This window comes from Euprymna scolopes, chromosome 15 (genome assembly GCF_053919585.1).
Source record: "Euprymna scolopes isolate OS-2025 chromosome 15, ASM5391958v1, whole genome shotgun sequence".
Classification (NCBI taxonomy): domain Eukaryota; kingdom Metazoa; phylum Mollusca; class Cephalopoda; order Sepiida; family Sepiolidae; genus Euprymna; species Euprymna scolopes.
The window spans coordinates 89,252,435-89,271,717 of NC_136496.1; the positions used below are offsets into that span (position 1 = coordinate 89,252,435).

At 35.2% G+C, this 19,283-nt stretch overlaps 1 protein-coding gene across 1 annotated transcript in view; it reads right to left on the reverse strand.

Annotated features, from left to right (window-relative positions):
• Nucleotides 1–3,221: 3,221 nt before the first annotated feature.
• LOC145294243 (uncharacterized) overlaps nucleotides 3,222–19,283 on the reverse strand; it is a 24,198-nt gene continuing 8,136 nt past the window's right edge. Inside the window, exons 4-7 of the mRNA XM_080141345.1 lie at nucleotides 17,210–17,252; nucleotides 14,913–14,983; nucleotides 7,945–8,053; nucleotides 3,222–4,582 (exon numbers count right to left, since the gene is read on the reverse strand). Coding sequence (XP_079997471.1) covers nucleotides 4,373–4,582; nucleotides 7,945–8,053; nucleotides 14,913–14,983; nucleotides 17,210–17,252 — 433 coding nt within the window. The 3' untranslated portion in view covers nucleotides 3,222–4,372. The remainder of the gene's footprint in view (nucleotides 4,583–7,944; nucleotides 8,054–14,912; nucleotides 14,984–17,209; nucleotides 17,253–19,283) is intronic.

Here is a 19,283-nt window from a genome sequence, read left to right on the forward strand (position 1 = left end):
GTGAATTCGCATCTCCTATGTATTATAAATATAAACTGCGTGTGTAATCTATATTAATATTATTATCGTATTTGTTCTGAGTCCCCTCAATATGTATCGCAATATGAACCCCCTGCTACATATTTTTATTCAATCAATGCTCAGTACATATTTTTATCCAATCAATTCTTAGTACATATTTTTATTCAGTCAATGCCCAGTACATATTTTATTCAATCAATGTTCAGTACATACTTTTATTCAATCAATGGCCAGTACATATTTTTATCTAATCAATGTTCAGTATATACTTTTAATACAATCAATGCTCAATAATATTTTTATCCAATCAATGCTCAGTATATATTTTTATCCAATTAATGCTTAGTATACATGTTTTCCAATCAATACTGAGTATATATTTTTATCTAATCAATGCTCAGTACATATTTTTATCCGATCAATTCTCAGTACATATTTTTATTTAGTCAATGCTCAGTACATATTTTTATTCAATCAATGCCGGGTACATATTTTTATCTAATCAATGCTCAGTATATACTTTTAATACCATCAATGCTCAATAATATTTTTATCCAATCAATGCTCAATATATATTTTTATCCAATCAATGCTCAGTATATATTTTATCCAATTAATACTGAGTATATATTTTTATCCAATCAATGCTCAGTATATATTTTTAGCCAATCAATTCTCAGTACATATTTTTATTTAGTCAATGCGCAGTACATATTTTATTCAATCAATGCTTAGTACATATTTTTGTTCAATCAATGCCAAGTACATATTTTTATCTAATCAATGCTCAGTATATACTTTTAATACAATCAATGCTCAATAATATTTGTATCCAATTAATACTCAGTTTATATGTCTATCCAAGGAACGCTCAGTATATATTTTTATCCAATCAATGCTCAGTACATATTTTTATCCAATCAATGCTCAGTACATATTTTTATCCAATCAATTCTCAGTATATATTTTTATTCAGTCAATGCTCAGTACATATTTTATTTAATCAATGCTCAATACATATTTTATTCAATCAATACCCAGTACATATTTTATCTAATCAATGCCTAGTACATACTTTTAATACAATCAATGCTTAGTACATATTGTTACCTAATGATTAGTACATAATACTTATCTAATCAATGCAAGTTACTTACTTTTTATCCACTTAATGCTCAGTATATATTTTAATCAACAAATACTCAGTAATACTTTTAATACAATCAATACTCAGTACATATTTTTAATTAATAAATATTTAGTGTCTGGTTTTTCTAATCAATGCTCAGTAATACTTTTCATACAATTAAAACTCAGTACATATTTAATCGAATCAATTTTCAATAATCAATGCTTAGTTCAACATTCAAACTCATCAACCTGATATTTTTAGGCAATGTGATTTGGAATATGTACGCAAATTTATTCAGCTATTTTGTGAATAAAAAAGTAGACTCCCTCTTCCGACTAAAAAAATTGCTTTCATTTTCGAATATTATATAACTCTATTAAATCACGATCCAACTGTGCATGGACTAGTGTCGCTATATGTGGGCTGGTGCATCAATCACTAGCCTCTACCCCTTGGACAGGCTGCGAAAAATAATTTTTAACTTAAATCTCGACTGCACCGCTTCAGTGTCGTACCTCCGTGCTTATTTTACCAATGTTTCCACGGAATATGCTCCGATAAACCTACTGTACTTTTCCCTCATGAACGTACATACGTCCAATCCACCCGAATTGCAACAAAATCCCACTGTAAAGATTCATATATTTCGGACGATTTTCCTCGGATCACTCGCATTTGGAATTCCCTCTTAGCTTTCTGTTTTCCCGGTCGTACCAGCTTGAAGAAATTTAAATGTAATGTGAATAAACATCTTGCTGTCTAATCCCCACCTAAGTTGCCGTTTGTAAATCTGGCTTCTATCACAGTAGTTCTTTACGGTTCAGCGACAATGTGCCTTGTTTTATTTCGTAAGACCAAAACGTTAACCCACCCACCCAATAATTTTGACAAACTAAACTTCTGGCTGGCTTTGGGTAGGATTGAAATCGCTATCTTCAGACAATGCTCACATGGAACCGTAGAGATTCAACACCTTTATCCATTGTATCGCAGGCCCCGAAGAAGGCCAGAGGATGAGTTGACCGAAACGTGGTGAAACAACAACAATTATGAAGATGAGGATAACAGTCCGCAAATAAACAAATAAATAAATAAATACACGAATTACTCATTTCAAAGAATTCCAATAAAAAATTATAAATTTTGAACTGAGTGAATAATTTTTTACGTTCATGATAATTTTGACATTTTTTTGTTTTGTAACTTTTTTGTTGATTTTTGGTTGCTAATTACATAAACAAACTAATGAGTTGAGACACGGTTTCTCATGGTGCTCGAACATGGGATCAAAGGTATGAACATGCATTCGGAAAATGAGTATTTTCACACTAAAAGAATACAAAAATGTTTTTTTTTCGTATTAGCCTAAAAACAAAAAACACAAAAAAAACACTGTCCTCTCTCTGCAAATAAAAAAAAAACACACGTTTCGTTAAATAAACAAACAAAAAAAAATAGTTGAACAAAAACAATTCTATTTTAGGTACTAGTGGACTTATTGATCCGTGCTGAAATAGTAACGTTATTATTTAAAAAGCCATTTTTAGCATGGGGAGGGTAGGGTGTTTTGTACCTATTCTGTACTTTAACCTTACAATTGAATAAAAACATATCATAAAACTTTAATTAAACTTGGAAATGTGATTAAAAAATAGCGCGGATCAGTAAGTGCATTAGCACCCTATTTTAAATCCTAAAAACAAGCAGCCACCTCTCCCCCCAAGAAAAAAAAAAATACAAATTGATTGGAAAAAGAATGTTTTAAATATAATTTAACTGCTTTATCACTAGCACAGTTATTCAATAGAATTAAAAATATATCCGGTTAAAAATATCGCATATAAAAATCTCTTAGCATCGGTAAAAAGAAATGATGGAAGACGGAGAATAACCGAAACGAAATAGTATCCACTTTTTCATAGACATTAAAAGCAGAAATAGTTCATTGACAAGGTACAAGAAAAATGTCGGTTATAGCAATCGTAATGACAATAGAGCAGGAAAAAATATTAATTATAGTTTTATTTTCGTTGGTCATTTTTAGAAAACATTTGAAATACTCCTTTCATTCAAGCAAACAAAGAGACACACACAAACAAGGGTGTAGCCAGCCGTGCTTTCCGTGTTTTTTAGCCCCCCCCCCATCAGAGATGTCGACTGAAATATTTTCCCTAATTTAAAGCGCCAGTAAAGTAACCAGAGATAGGCAGGCATTTGCTTTGTAAATGACTTGCCTGCTAATGGGGGAATTATCTAGTTTGCAAATCAATTTTGCCTGTCATTTCACAATAACGCATCAAAGTTTACCCACCTATAAGGGAATTTTGTAGGATTGGATTCGTTTCTGTTTCGTTTCAAATATTTACTACTTTATTTTCGGCCCAGTCGGTGGGGCATTAGAATACGCCGACTACCCCCCTGCAGAGGGTAAAAGTCCCTCAATGGGGGTCCTGGATATGACCTTAGACTATATCCAGTGGTGAGGCCCCAGCTTGTGGGCTTTGGAGAGTGTGGAGCCACCCTTTAATTACCATTGCTCCCAGGTCCACTCTGACCCGGAGTGGTAGTACCTGTTAGGATCCCAACTATGGGTTAAATAGAAACTGACGTGAAAACAACAAATATATTCTATTAAAAAAAAAATTCTTCAAAATCTTTGGATTCGGCATTAAATAACCCGAAAAGGGTTGATATGCCGTAAAACAAAAACAACCAACCAACTACTTTATTTTCCTTTTTTGTACAAAACAAAACGAGAGTTTTCGTATCGTTTCGTTTCGTTCATTTTTCGTTTGGCTTCATGCATTTATAAGTATTTAATTACAACTAGAGTGTGTCGAAAAGTACCAAGGCTTAACAAAAAACTATGAAACATGCAAAGTTATAATTAGGGCAACCCAAAAATTTGCAGTTATTAAGCAGGTTGAATGGTTTGATAAATTAATTATATACAAACTTTCAATCAAAATATTTAAATTTTACGTTTGAAGAACATTCAATGAGCATTAATTGCAATTTTTAGAATTATAATAAAAAGCGATTGAAACGAAACGAAACTTTACTAAAACGAAACGAAACGACCGAAACATTATATTTTGTAAAAATTTTTATATGAAAGTTTGAACTCCCACTGGTGTTTCCTGATTACGCTCTTGCAAACAAAAGCACTCATTCATAAAAAAATGGCTTCATCTCTTCTATCAATGCAACAGTTCTCTTCTATTTAAGATCGTTCCCAAACCATACATATCGATCCGTTCTGATATTAATTTGTTTGAGATCTTTACGGGACGGTTTCACACTTGCAATAAAACCGCCAACATCTAATTTGATCTCCGGTTTTCGTATGCACTGTCCGGAAAGTATAAATGGATGGAGCTTAAGACGATTTAGGTCATCCGTGTACTTTCCAGTGTTCGCTTTGTAAGCCTGTAATAAATAAATAAATAAATAAATAAATAAATAAATAAAAGAACACAATAATAGATAGCATATCGTTAAAAATATTATTAGAACATGCATAAGAGAAAGCAGGGTTGTTTGTCCGTATTTTTGTTTGTTTGTTTGTATGTTTTGCAAATTATCATTACTCTAGGTTAATTAATGACGATGCATAAACAATTTACTGCAAACAATTTATTTGAAAACAATTCATCACAAAATAATTTATCTTTAAACAATTCACCGTAAGCAATTTATTTGTAAATTTTTTAGACAATTCATCGTATGAAATTTATTTGTAAACAATCACTGGCAAGGACGTTAACAAATTCATTTTTTAATTTTTGTAAATAATTCATTATAGACATTTTATCGTAATTTATTTGCAAAAAAAAAACTCATTGTAAAGACGCCATTGTTAACAATTTATTATGAAAATTTATTGTGAACACTTAATTGTAAGCAGTTTATAATAATCAATTAAATGCGAACCATCAATAGTAAACAATTCAGTGTAAGCAATTAACCGAAGACGAATTTCCATTTTACATATAACTGAGATTAAGTGTTGGTCCATTCATATCTTTTTACAACGGTATCACTTCTTAAGTAAACGCAACTGAGATTTTATTGGTTAGCTTGTTAGTTGTTGAGTTTTACGGCATGTCAACCATCCTTGAATCATTGAAGTTATTTATCTTTCTCCCACGACGGAGTGATGTGACACATGGGTCAGAAAGTAGGACTTGAAAGGCCAGCACGTTAGAGGAAGAGCACGTTGGTCGGCAAAAAATTCTAAGGCAGGCTCGTCGTCATTCTCTGGTAGGCAATTAGTAATAAACTGACACCTCAAAGGGAGATAGTAAAGCCTGGGAGAATGGACCTCCTAGAACTGCATAGGGCCAGAGGATACCTCAGTAAATCAGTGAACAAGTCAACTCAACAATAGCATAGACTTTGTTGGATTTGGTGACGAAAAAAAAATCCGCACCCGATATAGCAAGCTATTGAAGCTTACGTGTAATCTGTATACGATTGATTGTTGTTTAATTTTTCTTGTCTGCGGCGTATATTTTGGTAATAGTTTGTCGATGATATATTCTATTTGCCTCATAGATGGGATCAGTACAGGTACTATAACTCCGAGTCAAAGTGAAAGTTTTGTGTCACACCAATCCTTATGTAAATATGATGATATAGTAGAACCTCGGGATACGGTGGCCATAGGATACGTTTTTTCAGGCTACGATGATTTCCTGTCTCTATTTACGGTATTCCCCCGATTTACGGTGCTATTTATAATATTATGTGTATTATATACTATACAGTATTTTGTCACTAATTTTTAATAAGTACTGTATAAAATTTTGCTAAAGTCCAACCATACGGCGATTTCACACCCTCTAGAATGGATTAATGCCGTATTCCGGGATTCTACTGTAATATAGATTTCAGGGTTGAATTCAAGAGTACGAGTTTCTCATAATATCCGGGGAAACGCAGGATGTGCTGCTAGTAAATAAAAAAAAAAAGTGAAAGTATACATCAAATATGTTGTCATGTTAGAATAAGGTCAAGACTGTTTGGTTTGGTTTGTACATTTTACGACAAAGTTATTGCTTTAATGCCGAAATTGTAAACAGTTTATTGTATGCGATTACTGCAATGCAAGTTTCCATTTTCCTCCTTTCTAAGCAGTTTTAATGCATGGATGATTATAGTAGATCCCATAGACTGCGCATTGAGAGCATATCACGCACATGCGTGGTTTTATTTCTGAATAATGTTATGGTGCAATAATGTTATGGTGCAATTATATTTGGAATATATGGCCTCTTCCAGTCGCAATATATAGAGCTTACAACAAAGTATCGTGACAATGTTGGGCGTAATCTTTCTGGAACATACTACTCTGTATTTATGTAAATACACACACGTCTAAATCTACTAGTGTGTTATCTTGTTTATTTTTGATCCAACACAATGTATATTATATATACGTGTGTGTGTATGTGTGTGTGTGTGTGTGTGTGTGTATGTGTGTGTGTGTGTGTGTGTGTGTGTGTGTGTGTGTGTGTGTGTGTGTGAATATATTAATGAACAAAAGTTTCAAAAGTGTTCAAAGAAAATAGAGCTTTCTAAATATACATTATGCAAACATTTAAAACTGCCTCCATAAATGCAACTGTTTAATTACTGCAGGGTGGAACGATAAAGTTGTCACCCTAAAGAAAACAATATTACTTATTTTAATATTTTTATTTTCAATATTACTTATTTTTAAACTTTTATTGAAAAAAATCAATTCAGGTAACCTGATTATGTAGTAGAGCTGACGTCTATTCAATGTAGCCGCCCCCAGCCTCAACCACTGTCTCGATACGGGTCAAGAACTAGGAGCATGCGTTTTCCATAAGTGCCGGGGTGAGCTCGGCGAATAATCGGCGGATGGCGGCGATTAGATTGTTGGAGGCGATCGAGCTGTGGTAAGCGGATGGCGGCGATCAATGTTTTGGGAGGTCATGTTGTGGATGTTTTCGACGTATGACCAAACGAAATAGTTCAGCAGGTTCAGATCTGAGGAGTAGTAGGGCCAGTGGGAGAAAAGTACAAAGTCGTAGCACTCCTTCTAAAGCCAAGCCTGGGGCTCTTTGGACTTGTGAGCCGGCGCCGAGTCTTGTTGCCACACTCAGGGTTTGCCAGCAGCCACTTAATTGCACCAGGGGATCATAACACTCTACAGCACATCCAAGTAAATTTTGGTGTTGACTTTCAAGCTGACTTCGAAGATGATATGGCCCTCACCTGAAACCACACCAAAAACCATAACCGTGACCCGAAACTTTGTTTTCGTCGCCCTGGGCACGTTGCTGTTATTGGTGTCAATCTAGCAATGCGTTTTGGGGGTTATGTTGTCATAACTTGGATCGGTAGAGAGCATGAATTGTACAGCGGCGCATCACTGATCTCGCTCATTGAACATTGTGTCACTTTCAAACATTATAGAAGGCTCCTATCGCTCATGGGATTCGTACACATTTGGCCAACTGGTCTACAACAAAAAAGAAAATTGTTTTTTATCGAACGGAAATGAAATCATGTCGTCTTTTCTAGGGCGACAATTTTATCTTTGTATCCTTTACTTGTATCTCGTTGGAACAAAAAATGGTAATCTAGTAAAATAGCTTCAATGAATACAAACTACGGTAAAGCGATAGTATTTATGCGTAATATATATATATATATATATATATATATATATATATATATATATATATATATATATATATATATATATATAAAGGTGTAGCTCTACACTAATTCATAGTCAAGAACTGAACAATACGAACCTTTTCTGCTGTGTATATGTCGGCGAGCGCTTCCCGGGCTAAATAATAATCGTCCGTCTTGAACAGAGATGAATTGACTGGAGAAGTACGAAACTGGATCATCCCCCACCTACAAGAAATTGAATCCACAAGAAAAGCATTAAATGGGTAAGAGGCACCTGGTTTCTAATTTCAAATTCTTATGAACTAGTTGAAACCCAACTTTATATATCGAAATCAAAACCACTACACTCAACCTTATTTTGACGCGTAGAAATAAATTAATGCATTATAGTAGCATAAAATTCCAAAATTCCAACATTCGGAGTTCAAGCAAAACCATCTTTGTTTTCTGGAGATTTTCGTGCGGAAAAAGTGATTAAGGTGCATGCAGTACTAGGAGTTGGTGGGCGAGATGTCCGGTGAATTTGATGGGTGCAGTTTTCTTCATCTTAAAGTCTGTCATCTGCTTTGTTTTAACCAAAATTGCAGTATATGTTTGTTAACTGACTCACATGGCCAAATTCTCTATTGAAGAAGTAATATGTGCATATTTATAACGCAATTTAAATTGATCGCTCTCTCCCCCCTCCCCCTCCCCCTTCTCTCTCTCTCTCTCTCTCTCTATATATATATATATATATATATATATACATATATATATATATATATATATATATATATATATATATATATATATGGGGGGCACGCGCGTACAGAATAATATCCTAAATTAATGAATGAATTTTGGAAGCAACATTGTTAATAACATAGTCCCATTATTTTACTTGTCAATTTTGACATTTAGGGGCTGGAAGTGTGTGTATGCATATGTGTAAGTTATGTATATGTATGTATTTATATATATGTTGCCGTGCAGGATAGAGTTGTAAACTAATGAACCAATCATTGTGAATTTTGGAATATATATTCTCGGTAACCTAGTGAGTAATATTGGGATAATCGTTTTGTCGTAAACTTTACTATTTAGGGGGTGCGCTCACTCAAACTAGAATCGTCCACCAAAAAACTTTAGATGCAATATAATAAGGGAGATAATTGCGCTACATAAAATTTTGAGTTATATTGAGTAATACATTAAAAAAAAGAATTTGTACGAGCTTGTGAACGTCAATAATATGTATGCATATGGTAAAATGCTAAACTGCTTAACTTATCATTATGAATTATGGAATATGTATTTTAGAAAACATGTTGAGTAACGTGAGCAATTTAATATTATTATTATTAGTAGTAGTATCATTATTATTATTATTATCATCATAATTATTATTATTATTATTATTATTATTATTATTATTATTATTATTATTATTATTATTATTATAAACTTTCCCTTTCTGGGTAGAGGTGCCACCAAAACAATACTATGCCTTCTGAATGAAGAAATGAGAATAGTAAACCGAGCAACATTATTATTATTATTATTATTATTATTATTATTATTATTAATAATAATAATAATAATAATAATAATAATAACAACAACAACAACAACAACAACAATAATAATAATAATAATAAAATAAAATAAAATTAAATTAAATTAAAAAAATAAAAATAAAATAATAATAGTAATAATAATAATAATAATAATAAAATTAAATTAAATTTAAAAGAATAAAAATAATAATAATAATAATAAAAAAAATAATAATGATAATAATAATAAAAAAATAAAATTAAATTAAATTAAAAAAATAAAAATAAAATAATAATAATAATAATAATAATAATAATAATAATAATAATAATAATAATAATAAAAATGTGGTACGAATTTAGAACTGATTATTATTTAGCACTTCATCAGTTGTGCAACGTATCGATACAGACATTTTTAATATGAATTTGGAAGCTTTAAACATGTCTACTTAAGACTTTCGCCAGGCCATCATTGAAAGAACGAGCACAATCTATATATCAACTATCACTACGATAGAAAAGTAAATTTATAATGTCTGTATATGTTTACGTACCCATTACCGACTGCCTATTTTATTCTACAAACAGCTGTAGCAGTCACATGTACTGATGTACTATTTTCTCTCTCGATATAAATAGACAACTGCCATTGGGTAAGTAATCCATCGGTCAACGAGATTTCTTTGCGTAAGAATACAATTTGTTGGACTATTTTCAGCGGCCAAACAGTCTGGCCCTTTTCCCGCTTTTTAATCAATTGGGTTTTTTTTTTAACGTACTAACCGAACATTCTGTTGTTGGCTCTTCCAAAACAGGATGGAATTTATAAAGATGCGTGGCATCCCTTTTTGTAAAGATTGACTCTTCGCCGTTTTAAATTCTTTTTTCGACATTGCCAAAATAATAATGATAAAAAAGTTAACCTTCAACGTGGTCTGTTATTTTGAATATGGAGTCATGTGGACTTTTAGAATTCATCAGAAAATAGCAGATAGTTCTTAAACAGAAAAACGCACATAGATGCAAAAAATAATCCCCAAATACAAACAATTGACTGGCCTTCGGGCGAAGACCAAAGTGTAGTATCTGTTCCGGCAGATACCGCAAGCAAAGACCATATGTGGGGGCGACCCCACATATAAGACCTTGGTCAATGTAGGGGCAACCCTTCATACCAATTGTCACTATCCAGCTCCCCTACTCCCCGGGGAGTTGGTCCCCATTTGTCCTTCACTCCTCACATTAAAAATCGGCCTTGTGCCTAATTTGCTCGGTGGGGGAGCAAATAAATATCTGACCTTCGGGACAAGATCAAAGTGGTCGATGGAGGTTGTCTGTTCTCATTGGAGTTGAGCACCGGGACGGGAGATTCTAAACAACTCGGAATTTTCCCTCACCTGGCGACTGGTCCGAAACGCGCTGCCCCTTCTCGATGAACTCTGCCGGTATAAAGAACATACGAGGGGCTTCTGTCCACGCTATGACGAACGCGAGCCTGAAACGATCCGGCACGCGTTTTTTAGTTGCAGCCGGATCCAGCCCTTATTGGAGTACGTCGGAGAGGTAACGGCTCGCATCGATGCTGAATGTCTGCTCGATCTTGACAAAGGTTATTTTGTGTACAACATGGAGCCGCCGTTCCCCAGGGAGGAAAGAATGGTTTTCCTGGCGATTCTGGCAGTAGCGCGTATGGTGATTTGGATCACGTGCCTCAAGTTGGTCCGCGAAGGGACATCTGTTCCGGATCGGGATCTGATCGTTTACTTTAAACATTTGCTTAAAGTAAAGATCAGATACGATTGGAGGGGGTTGCCTAGAGTGGAATTTGACAAGAGGTGGGTGCACAGCACTAGTCTGTGCATCCGTCGAGGAGCCAAGTTTCAATACGTGTTCCCTCCTTAAGCATGGCACGGGCGGTGCTGGGTCCTTCGGAACCCATCCCGCTTAGGTTCTAGCTAAGTCAATTTAAGAAAACTCTTGACTGGTGGTACAAATGAGATCCTGTTCCTGATTTTATTTTTTGGTACCAGAGAACCTCTGAGTCTGCCCATCCCCTTTGTGCCACATCCTTGTTTTTTCAACACCCCCGGTCACTCCCCTACTCAGAGGTCACCTTCCAACCCCCTCCACCCGTTGTTTGTTTTCTCCCACTTCCATTAAGGTATTTTCCCCAATCCCCATTAGGGATCGCCCTGCTTGTTTTAGGTTCCCCGGAAAACAGTGTGTGTGTGTGGGGGGGGGTCTAGTCACCTAGATTAGTACAGGGGGGCCTCACTAACAACCCAGTAGGATTATTTTTTGTTTTTGATATGAACATTCTTGATTAGTTTTCCCCAATCCACTAACAATCTTTCTTTTAATTCAAAAACTTTATATTTTCTAATGAAATTGAATTTAATTTTTTCACACATGCACACAAAAAAAAAAAATGCATACACAAACACACAGACACCTGTTTATAAATTGTAAATATGTTTTTGATTCTTAAATGCTGGGGATTTATTAGTTAGATCCATAGAGTAAATGAGGTATTTTGGTAAATGTTTCCAGTCAAGAGTAAGACTCCAAAGTCTACATTTATTACTTTTAATCACTTTAGTCACAAAGCCCCTGAACCCCTAAAGCCCCTGAACCCCCTCGGGGGTCCGGGTGACAAGATGTTCCGGCAGATGCTGCAAGCAAAGACCAGCTATGACTAGCAAAGACCATATGTGGGGGTAACCCCACATATCTGACCTTGGTCACTGAAGGGGCAACCCTTCATACCAACAGTTTCTAATCCAGCTCCCACTTCCCACCTCTCGGGAGCTGGATTCCCCCCTTCCCTCCCCCCTCCCTCCATCTCCACATTAAAAAACGGCCTTGTGCCTAATTTGCTCGGTGGGGAAGCAAATAAATAAAAAGCCCCTGAACCCCCTCGGGGGTACGGGTGACAAGATCAAAGTGTAGTATCTGTTCCGGCAGATGCTGCAAAGCTATGACTAGCAAAGACCAGCTATGACTAGCAAAGACCATATGTGAGGCCAACCCCACATATCTAAAGTTGGTCACTGAAGGGGCAACCCTTCATACCAACAGTTTCTAATCCAGCTCCCATTTCCCACCTCTCGGGAGCTGGTGCCCCCCCTTCCCTCCCCCCTTCCCTCCATCTCCACATTAAAAAACGGCCTTGTGCCTAATTTGCTACGTGGGGAAGCAAATAAATACAAAGTGTAGTATCTGTTCCGGCAGATGCTGCAAAGCTATGACTAGCAAAGACCAGCTATGACTAGCAAGGACCATATGTGGGGCCAACCCCACATATCTGAACTTGGTCACTGAAGGGGCAACCCTTCATACCAACAGTTTCTAATCCAGCTCCCATTTCCCACCTCTCGGGAGCTGGTGCCCCCCTTCCCTCCCCCCTACCCTCCATCTCCACATTAAAAAACGGCCTTGTGCCTAATTTGCTACGTGGAGAAGCAAATAAATACAAAGACCCTGAACCCCCTCGGGGGCACGGGGGACAAGATCAAAGTGTAGTATCTGTTCCGGCAGATGCTGCAAGCAAAGACCAGCTATGACTAGCAAAGACCATATGTGGGGCCAACCCCACATATCTGAACTTGGTCACTGAAGGGGAAACCCTTCATACCAACAGTTTCTAATCCAGCTCCCATTTCCCACCTCTCGGGAGCTGGTGCCCCCTTTCCCTCTCCCCTCCCTCCATCCCACATTAAAAAACAGCCTTGTGCCTAATTTGCTACGTGGGGAAGCAAATAAATACAAAGACCCTGAACTCTTCCCCTCTCCAATTTCTTGTAGGGCCTTGTGCCTAATTTTGTTGTTTAAAAATCTTTTGTTTTTTACTTAATTGTATTCTCAAAATTTTAAAAGCAATAAAATATATAAACAAGATCAAAGTGTAGTATCTGTTCTTCAGATGCTGCACTTCCATTTCTTGTTCTCTCTCAGAGTAGGAGGAGAAACCATTCACGACTGAGACAATTTTTATTTTTGTCCCTTTCCTCCATGTTACAAAACGACCCTGGTGTCTAACTCTGTCACGTGGTGAGGCATTGTAAATAGGAACTGACATTGAATCCATCTCCAATTATGGGGTAAGAAAAGATGACTGTCTCTTATAGGAAGCGATTGCTAAAAATCTCTCGCAACTGAAAATGGCTTCGATTTGGGTTATTTGGGTTTTGAAAATTATTTTTCATCGCTACGCATTTTTCTATTTGAGAATTTTATATTCTATGCTTTTTCCTGATCCACAAAGAAAATACCGGCCGTAAAAGATCTGCCCAAGTTTTTGTTTTGAAAAAGAAAATAATAATTAGTAAGATAAATAAAATCTTGGACTTTGGAATCTAGCAACATTGTTATTTATATTTATATATCCTCTGTTGTTTTATTTTAACAATCATCGAGCTTTAAAACGATTCGTATACATAGAAGAAAAATATATGCAAAATTGTATCTTATTACACACAAACATATAGAGAGAGTATCAATAAAATAAGAAAACGACATTACAAAATATATACAAATGTATATAGAATTACTCGTTTATTCAATAAGGATTACATCAATTAGAGTGTAGGATAAGTAAAACTCTTTATAACCATGGTATTCCGAAGCCTAATGTTTCTCACCAGAAGAGGAGAGAAGATGCTAATTAACATATTAGGGATGCAACGAATAGCCATATCTACATTAGGAGCGAAATTATTGTGCAGTAAGAGGTAAAATATTGAAACTGTATCATTAACTCTATAAGTCTCCTCTTTCTTTATTCATACTGAAGAAGACCGAAGGATCGGTCGAAAATATGTGCTTTTGAAAGAAACATTTTCGTTTTCTTTCAAAAGACTTCTTTTTTTCGCGGTATTGGTCGAAACAAATATTCGCGGTATTGGTCAAAACTAAATCCTCATCGGATTGAAGATGTGCACGTCCAATATTGTATAAGGATTATGGTGTAGGTGGCTATATGGGAAAGTACGATAATTGGTCCTTATTTCTTTCCAAACGCGACAACGGGTAAATCATACCTTCATTTATTAGAAACATTCCTTATACCTCACCTAGATGACGTACCATTAGCAATTTGGAGGATATGTGGTTTCAATATGATGGGGCTCCGCCACATTTTGCGAAGAATGTGCGCAGTTTTTTGGACAATACATTTTCCAAAGAAATGGATTGGACGTCGAGGACCCGTTGAATGGGCACCAAGATCTTCGGCTTTGAGTCATTTGAATATTTCCTTATTGGGACATCTTAAATCAGTGGTTTATGTAAACAGACCAATAACTAAAAGATAACATCACACAAGAAATGTAAACCATAAGAAGGAATAATTCTATGTTTAGAAATGTGCAAAAATCATCTGTCTTCAAAATAAGTAAGTATTTGGAAGAAGATAGAAATCAGTTCGAACACTTATTGTAAACTATAAATTGTTTGATAGTTATATTTTTATAAATTGTTATTTGTAAAGCTGTAAATTGTTTGACAATAAATTACACCACCCTGTATATGAAAATAAATATTACCTATCAGGTAGATGTATATTAGTTACTCTTGGTGAGTTCCAAACCCACCAGTCAGCTACTGCATCAAGTTTCTGAAAAAAAAATGCAGTTTTTTAAAAAAATATATCATCGCATCAACGTTTTGTTATATATATATATATATATATATATATATATATATATATATATATATATATATAAGAACAAGTAGTTAATAAAACATGTTAAACACTTTTAGAAAGAGCTAAAACATTTATTTTAAAAAGGAAACACTAAATTTAAATATATATATATATTATATTATATATATATATATATATATATATATATATATATAAACCGCCTATAGGGTGGGGGGTGAGTTCATACCTTTCCCAATGTTGCGTAAGAGAACACAATAGATTCTATAGAATTCGAAATCGTGACAGTCGATACCATAGTTCGAAAGAGCATCCAATAAGCCAATCATATAGCTCATTAAAATGCATTTTTAATTCACACATTATATATTAGACAGTGAACATAGCTCAATTGTTATAAATAAAGTGGTCGACCATAGTGTAGGGCGATCAGAGGGCTTCGTTTTCATTAGCTACCATACCGAAGCGTAGGTGTTTTGAAATAATAATAAAAGAGCATCGAGTGCATTGCGGTCAATACAGGTGAGCAATATTTGACAGTTTACGACGGCTCATATAAACTTTGAAATGTTGAAATATCCGACTTGGGTCTAATAAGAGAAATGTGTATTTTAAATGACTGCTTGTATTTCATTCGTTCCTTCATTTTACACCCCACCTCTTTTCGAGAAGTTGGGGTTCCCCCACGTTGAAAGCCGGCTTTATGTCTCGTATAAAATACAATTTAAAACTTGACAAAAGCGGATAAAATGGAATTTAACAAATAAATTATATTTTTTATAATATACAGATTTATCGCCTAGTTCTTGTTCAGACATTTCTTTCAACTAACAGACTCATCCTTTTTTTTTCACACTGGAATCCAGACAACACTTTCTCTGGCAAAGCAGAGAAATAATTTCGACCAGACGCTTACCTCAGCTCAAACCAGCAACGACAATATAATAGTTTTGCGAATCTAAATTCACTAAATGGAGGGACAGCATTTAACAAAATACCTGGCCAGAACGAATTTGCCACTCGCGCCCATCGGCTTATCGCAGTGACCACATTATTGTCACAGCTTTATTTTATTTAGTTACTCATTTATTTATTACTCTTTTTGCCCCCAAACAAGGCATATTGGTCTCTACTATTTGTGATTGTGTCTAACAGGGGATTGTGGGGAGTTGAGCAACGAGATATCTGTTCACATTATATTTAAATTTCTGCATGTTAGTGCAGTCAGGGAAGCAGAAAACGTGGAGCGAATTCTAAAGTTTAGCAGTCCGAGGGAACAAACTATTAGAACAGAAGGCCTTACAACATCTAAGGATTCTAATAGTGAAGGGATGTGATTTGGCTGCTTGTCGGGTTAGTCACGGGTAGGTAGGTCGATGGGGCACAAGTACTATAAGTTCATTAGAGCATATTCCATTAAAATATTTGTGAATTATGCGACACTGTGGTTGGACAGAGGTTAGAACTTGGCCGACAATGCGAGACCTATTAGATTTTAGACTGTTTTTGAACCCTGTCTAAGAGTGAGGGACTATTGGTAGATGCACCAGCCAGATGTGACAACAATACTCCATGCATGGGCGAATTATGGCTTCGTAAAAATATAGGATCCTCTCTAGTGTGACTAATTTTCAAGCACGGTAGAGAGAGCCAACTTTCTTTGCAGCAATACAATGAAACCTTATTTAAAAATGAATAGCAATTTTTAAACAAACAGATCTGTCAATCTGCGCGTTCAGTGCTGAAAATTATATATTCAACTTAAGCGTAAAAGAAGACAAACAGAGCCTCTTATAGAGATCTATGGACGCATAAAAATCATTTTTTTTTTTACCTTAAGCATGACATAATGACTAGGGCTCTGACAAAAGCATATTATTTTCATTGTTTTGACTCTCGAGTATATATCCGACACAGTTAGACACAGTTAATCAACCGAGAACCACATCACTCTATATAACAGCATATAAGATCTTAACGGGTACACACTCGAGAGTCAAAACAATGAAAAGAATATGCTGTTGTCCTAGCCCTAATAATGACTAATCAATAGATCGAACTATCGATCGACAGATGCGTCAGTGTGTAAAGTAAAATATTGACGGTTCGATAAAAGGTCTGTCCGGTGAATATCTTTCGGCTAAAAGTTTCGAAACACCAATTTGAAATTAACCAAACCTTTTGGTATTTCCCCGATTCTGTGTACGTTTGCCAATTTGATCTGTAAGAAAAATAAATAAATAAATCTATTACATACATTTGGAAGCATATTATGAAATACTTATATTGTTTAGAAGAAAAAAAAAGTAAATTTATTATATAAATCATTTAGCATATTATGAAAGATTTATATTATTTAGTCTTTTTAAGCCATTTGTCATGAATAACAGAATAAACTGTGCATGCAGTCTATTCTGTCGCGATTAATCTTATCCGAATATTAGCGGGAGTCAGCCTTGCGCGGTCGGAAAATATTTTAATTCATGCAAATTTCGTATCTATAATTAAAGAGCTAATTCTCTATTGAATATTATATTTTACCTAATACAGGGTGGGCCCAAATAAGGGTCCTATTTTTAAAAATTCATAAATTCATGTAAGTTTTAAGAAGTGTTTTTCGGCCAAAATTTGTTTTGTTTATTTCAAAAAAATCTCGGAAGGGTCTAACTACACACACATAAAGTTTGGTGAGTTTAACTTTTATTTTGTGGAAGTTATTCAAATTTAAAGATAGGGCCCTTATTTTGGCCCACTCTGTATATAGTACTGATTTCAAAAGTTTGGAAAACATTATATGGGTGCCATCAGCTAGAATCGAAACCGCAATATTTAAATCTCCAGTCGTTTGAGCTATCGACAGATAGATAAGAAAGGTTTCAAATTAAATCTCTATGAATGTATTTGCGCATGCAAAAGTAATAGAAGTACGTCAGCAAGTTGAAATAAGCATTTTGCATTTCAACTTGCCAAAATATTTTTGTACGCGTCATTCATCCATCCAAACACAGGTTTTACTCATTATAAACTATCCTTAGTGTATGATTGCTATTCCCTGTTAATTTCAGTGCTATATAACCAGTAGTTTAAGAGTTTATCGGTTAAATATTTTCAAACACGCACATACATACATTTACTATTTTGTTTATATAGATAAAAGATTACAAAATAAAATAAGATAAAATAAAAATCTTTACTTGGAGTATATGATATAACTAAGGCTGTGACAACAGAATATTCTTGATATAGAATTATGAGAGAGAGAGAGAGGGGGAGAGAGAGGGAGGGAGATGTGTAAATTATATTGAGATACGTTGACCGGAAGTCAGTGTCAGCTGATCGGATTGCGTGTGAGTCACGTGATCAGGTAAGCTGAATCGTAGATTTGGTTTAGACTTAGAAGAGGACGGACGGCTTCACCGTTGTCTCCTCCCCTTCACTGGGGGATGGGCGCTGACGTGTGTAGAACAGAACCACACAAGCCAGAGTTTCGCTTTCCAACCTTCTGCAAGACATCTGGAAAGTGAAATAAAAATCTATAAAACCAATTCCTTGTCTTGGAGTGAAATGAATCTTCGTCACCAAAAACAGGTACCAGTCTCCCTCCAAGACGAGATGTTTCCAGATGGACCAACATCGACGACGCGCGAAGGTATGTCTAAAATGCATGTACCACACACACACACAACGGCATATGAACAAATAGACAGAACAACTAGATGATCACACAACGTTAACTAATCACTAGACGATCACACACGATCCCCTTTATGATAAGCCTTTATTAGAGATAACTAGGCAACATTCTTTTCACTGCTTCGACTCTTGAGTATAAATCAGTTGATATCTTATATACTTTTTGTATAAAGTGATGTGGTTCTCGGTTGATTAAATGAGTCTAACTGTGTCGGATATATACTCGAGAGTAAAAACAATGAAAAGAATATGCTGTTGTCACAGCCCTAGTTATAACAAATGATTTCTGAATATGATTTTGAAGATCATTTATGAAGATGAGGAAGAGGGTTGGGTTTAGAATGAATCCTTAATTTATGCTGACGTTGGTGCTGTCTGCTTCGAACTGTTGCCCGTAAACAATTACTTTTACATACCTATCGTAGATAAAATATTTAATTATTGAAAGCAATATTTCGAGATATTCCATAGCTTCCAAATATTGTGGAGAAAAATTTCTGCCAAATCCTATCGAAGACTTTTGATGTATCAAGAGCTATCACCATAGAAACGAAGCTCC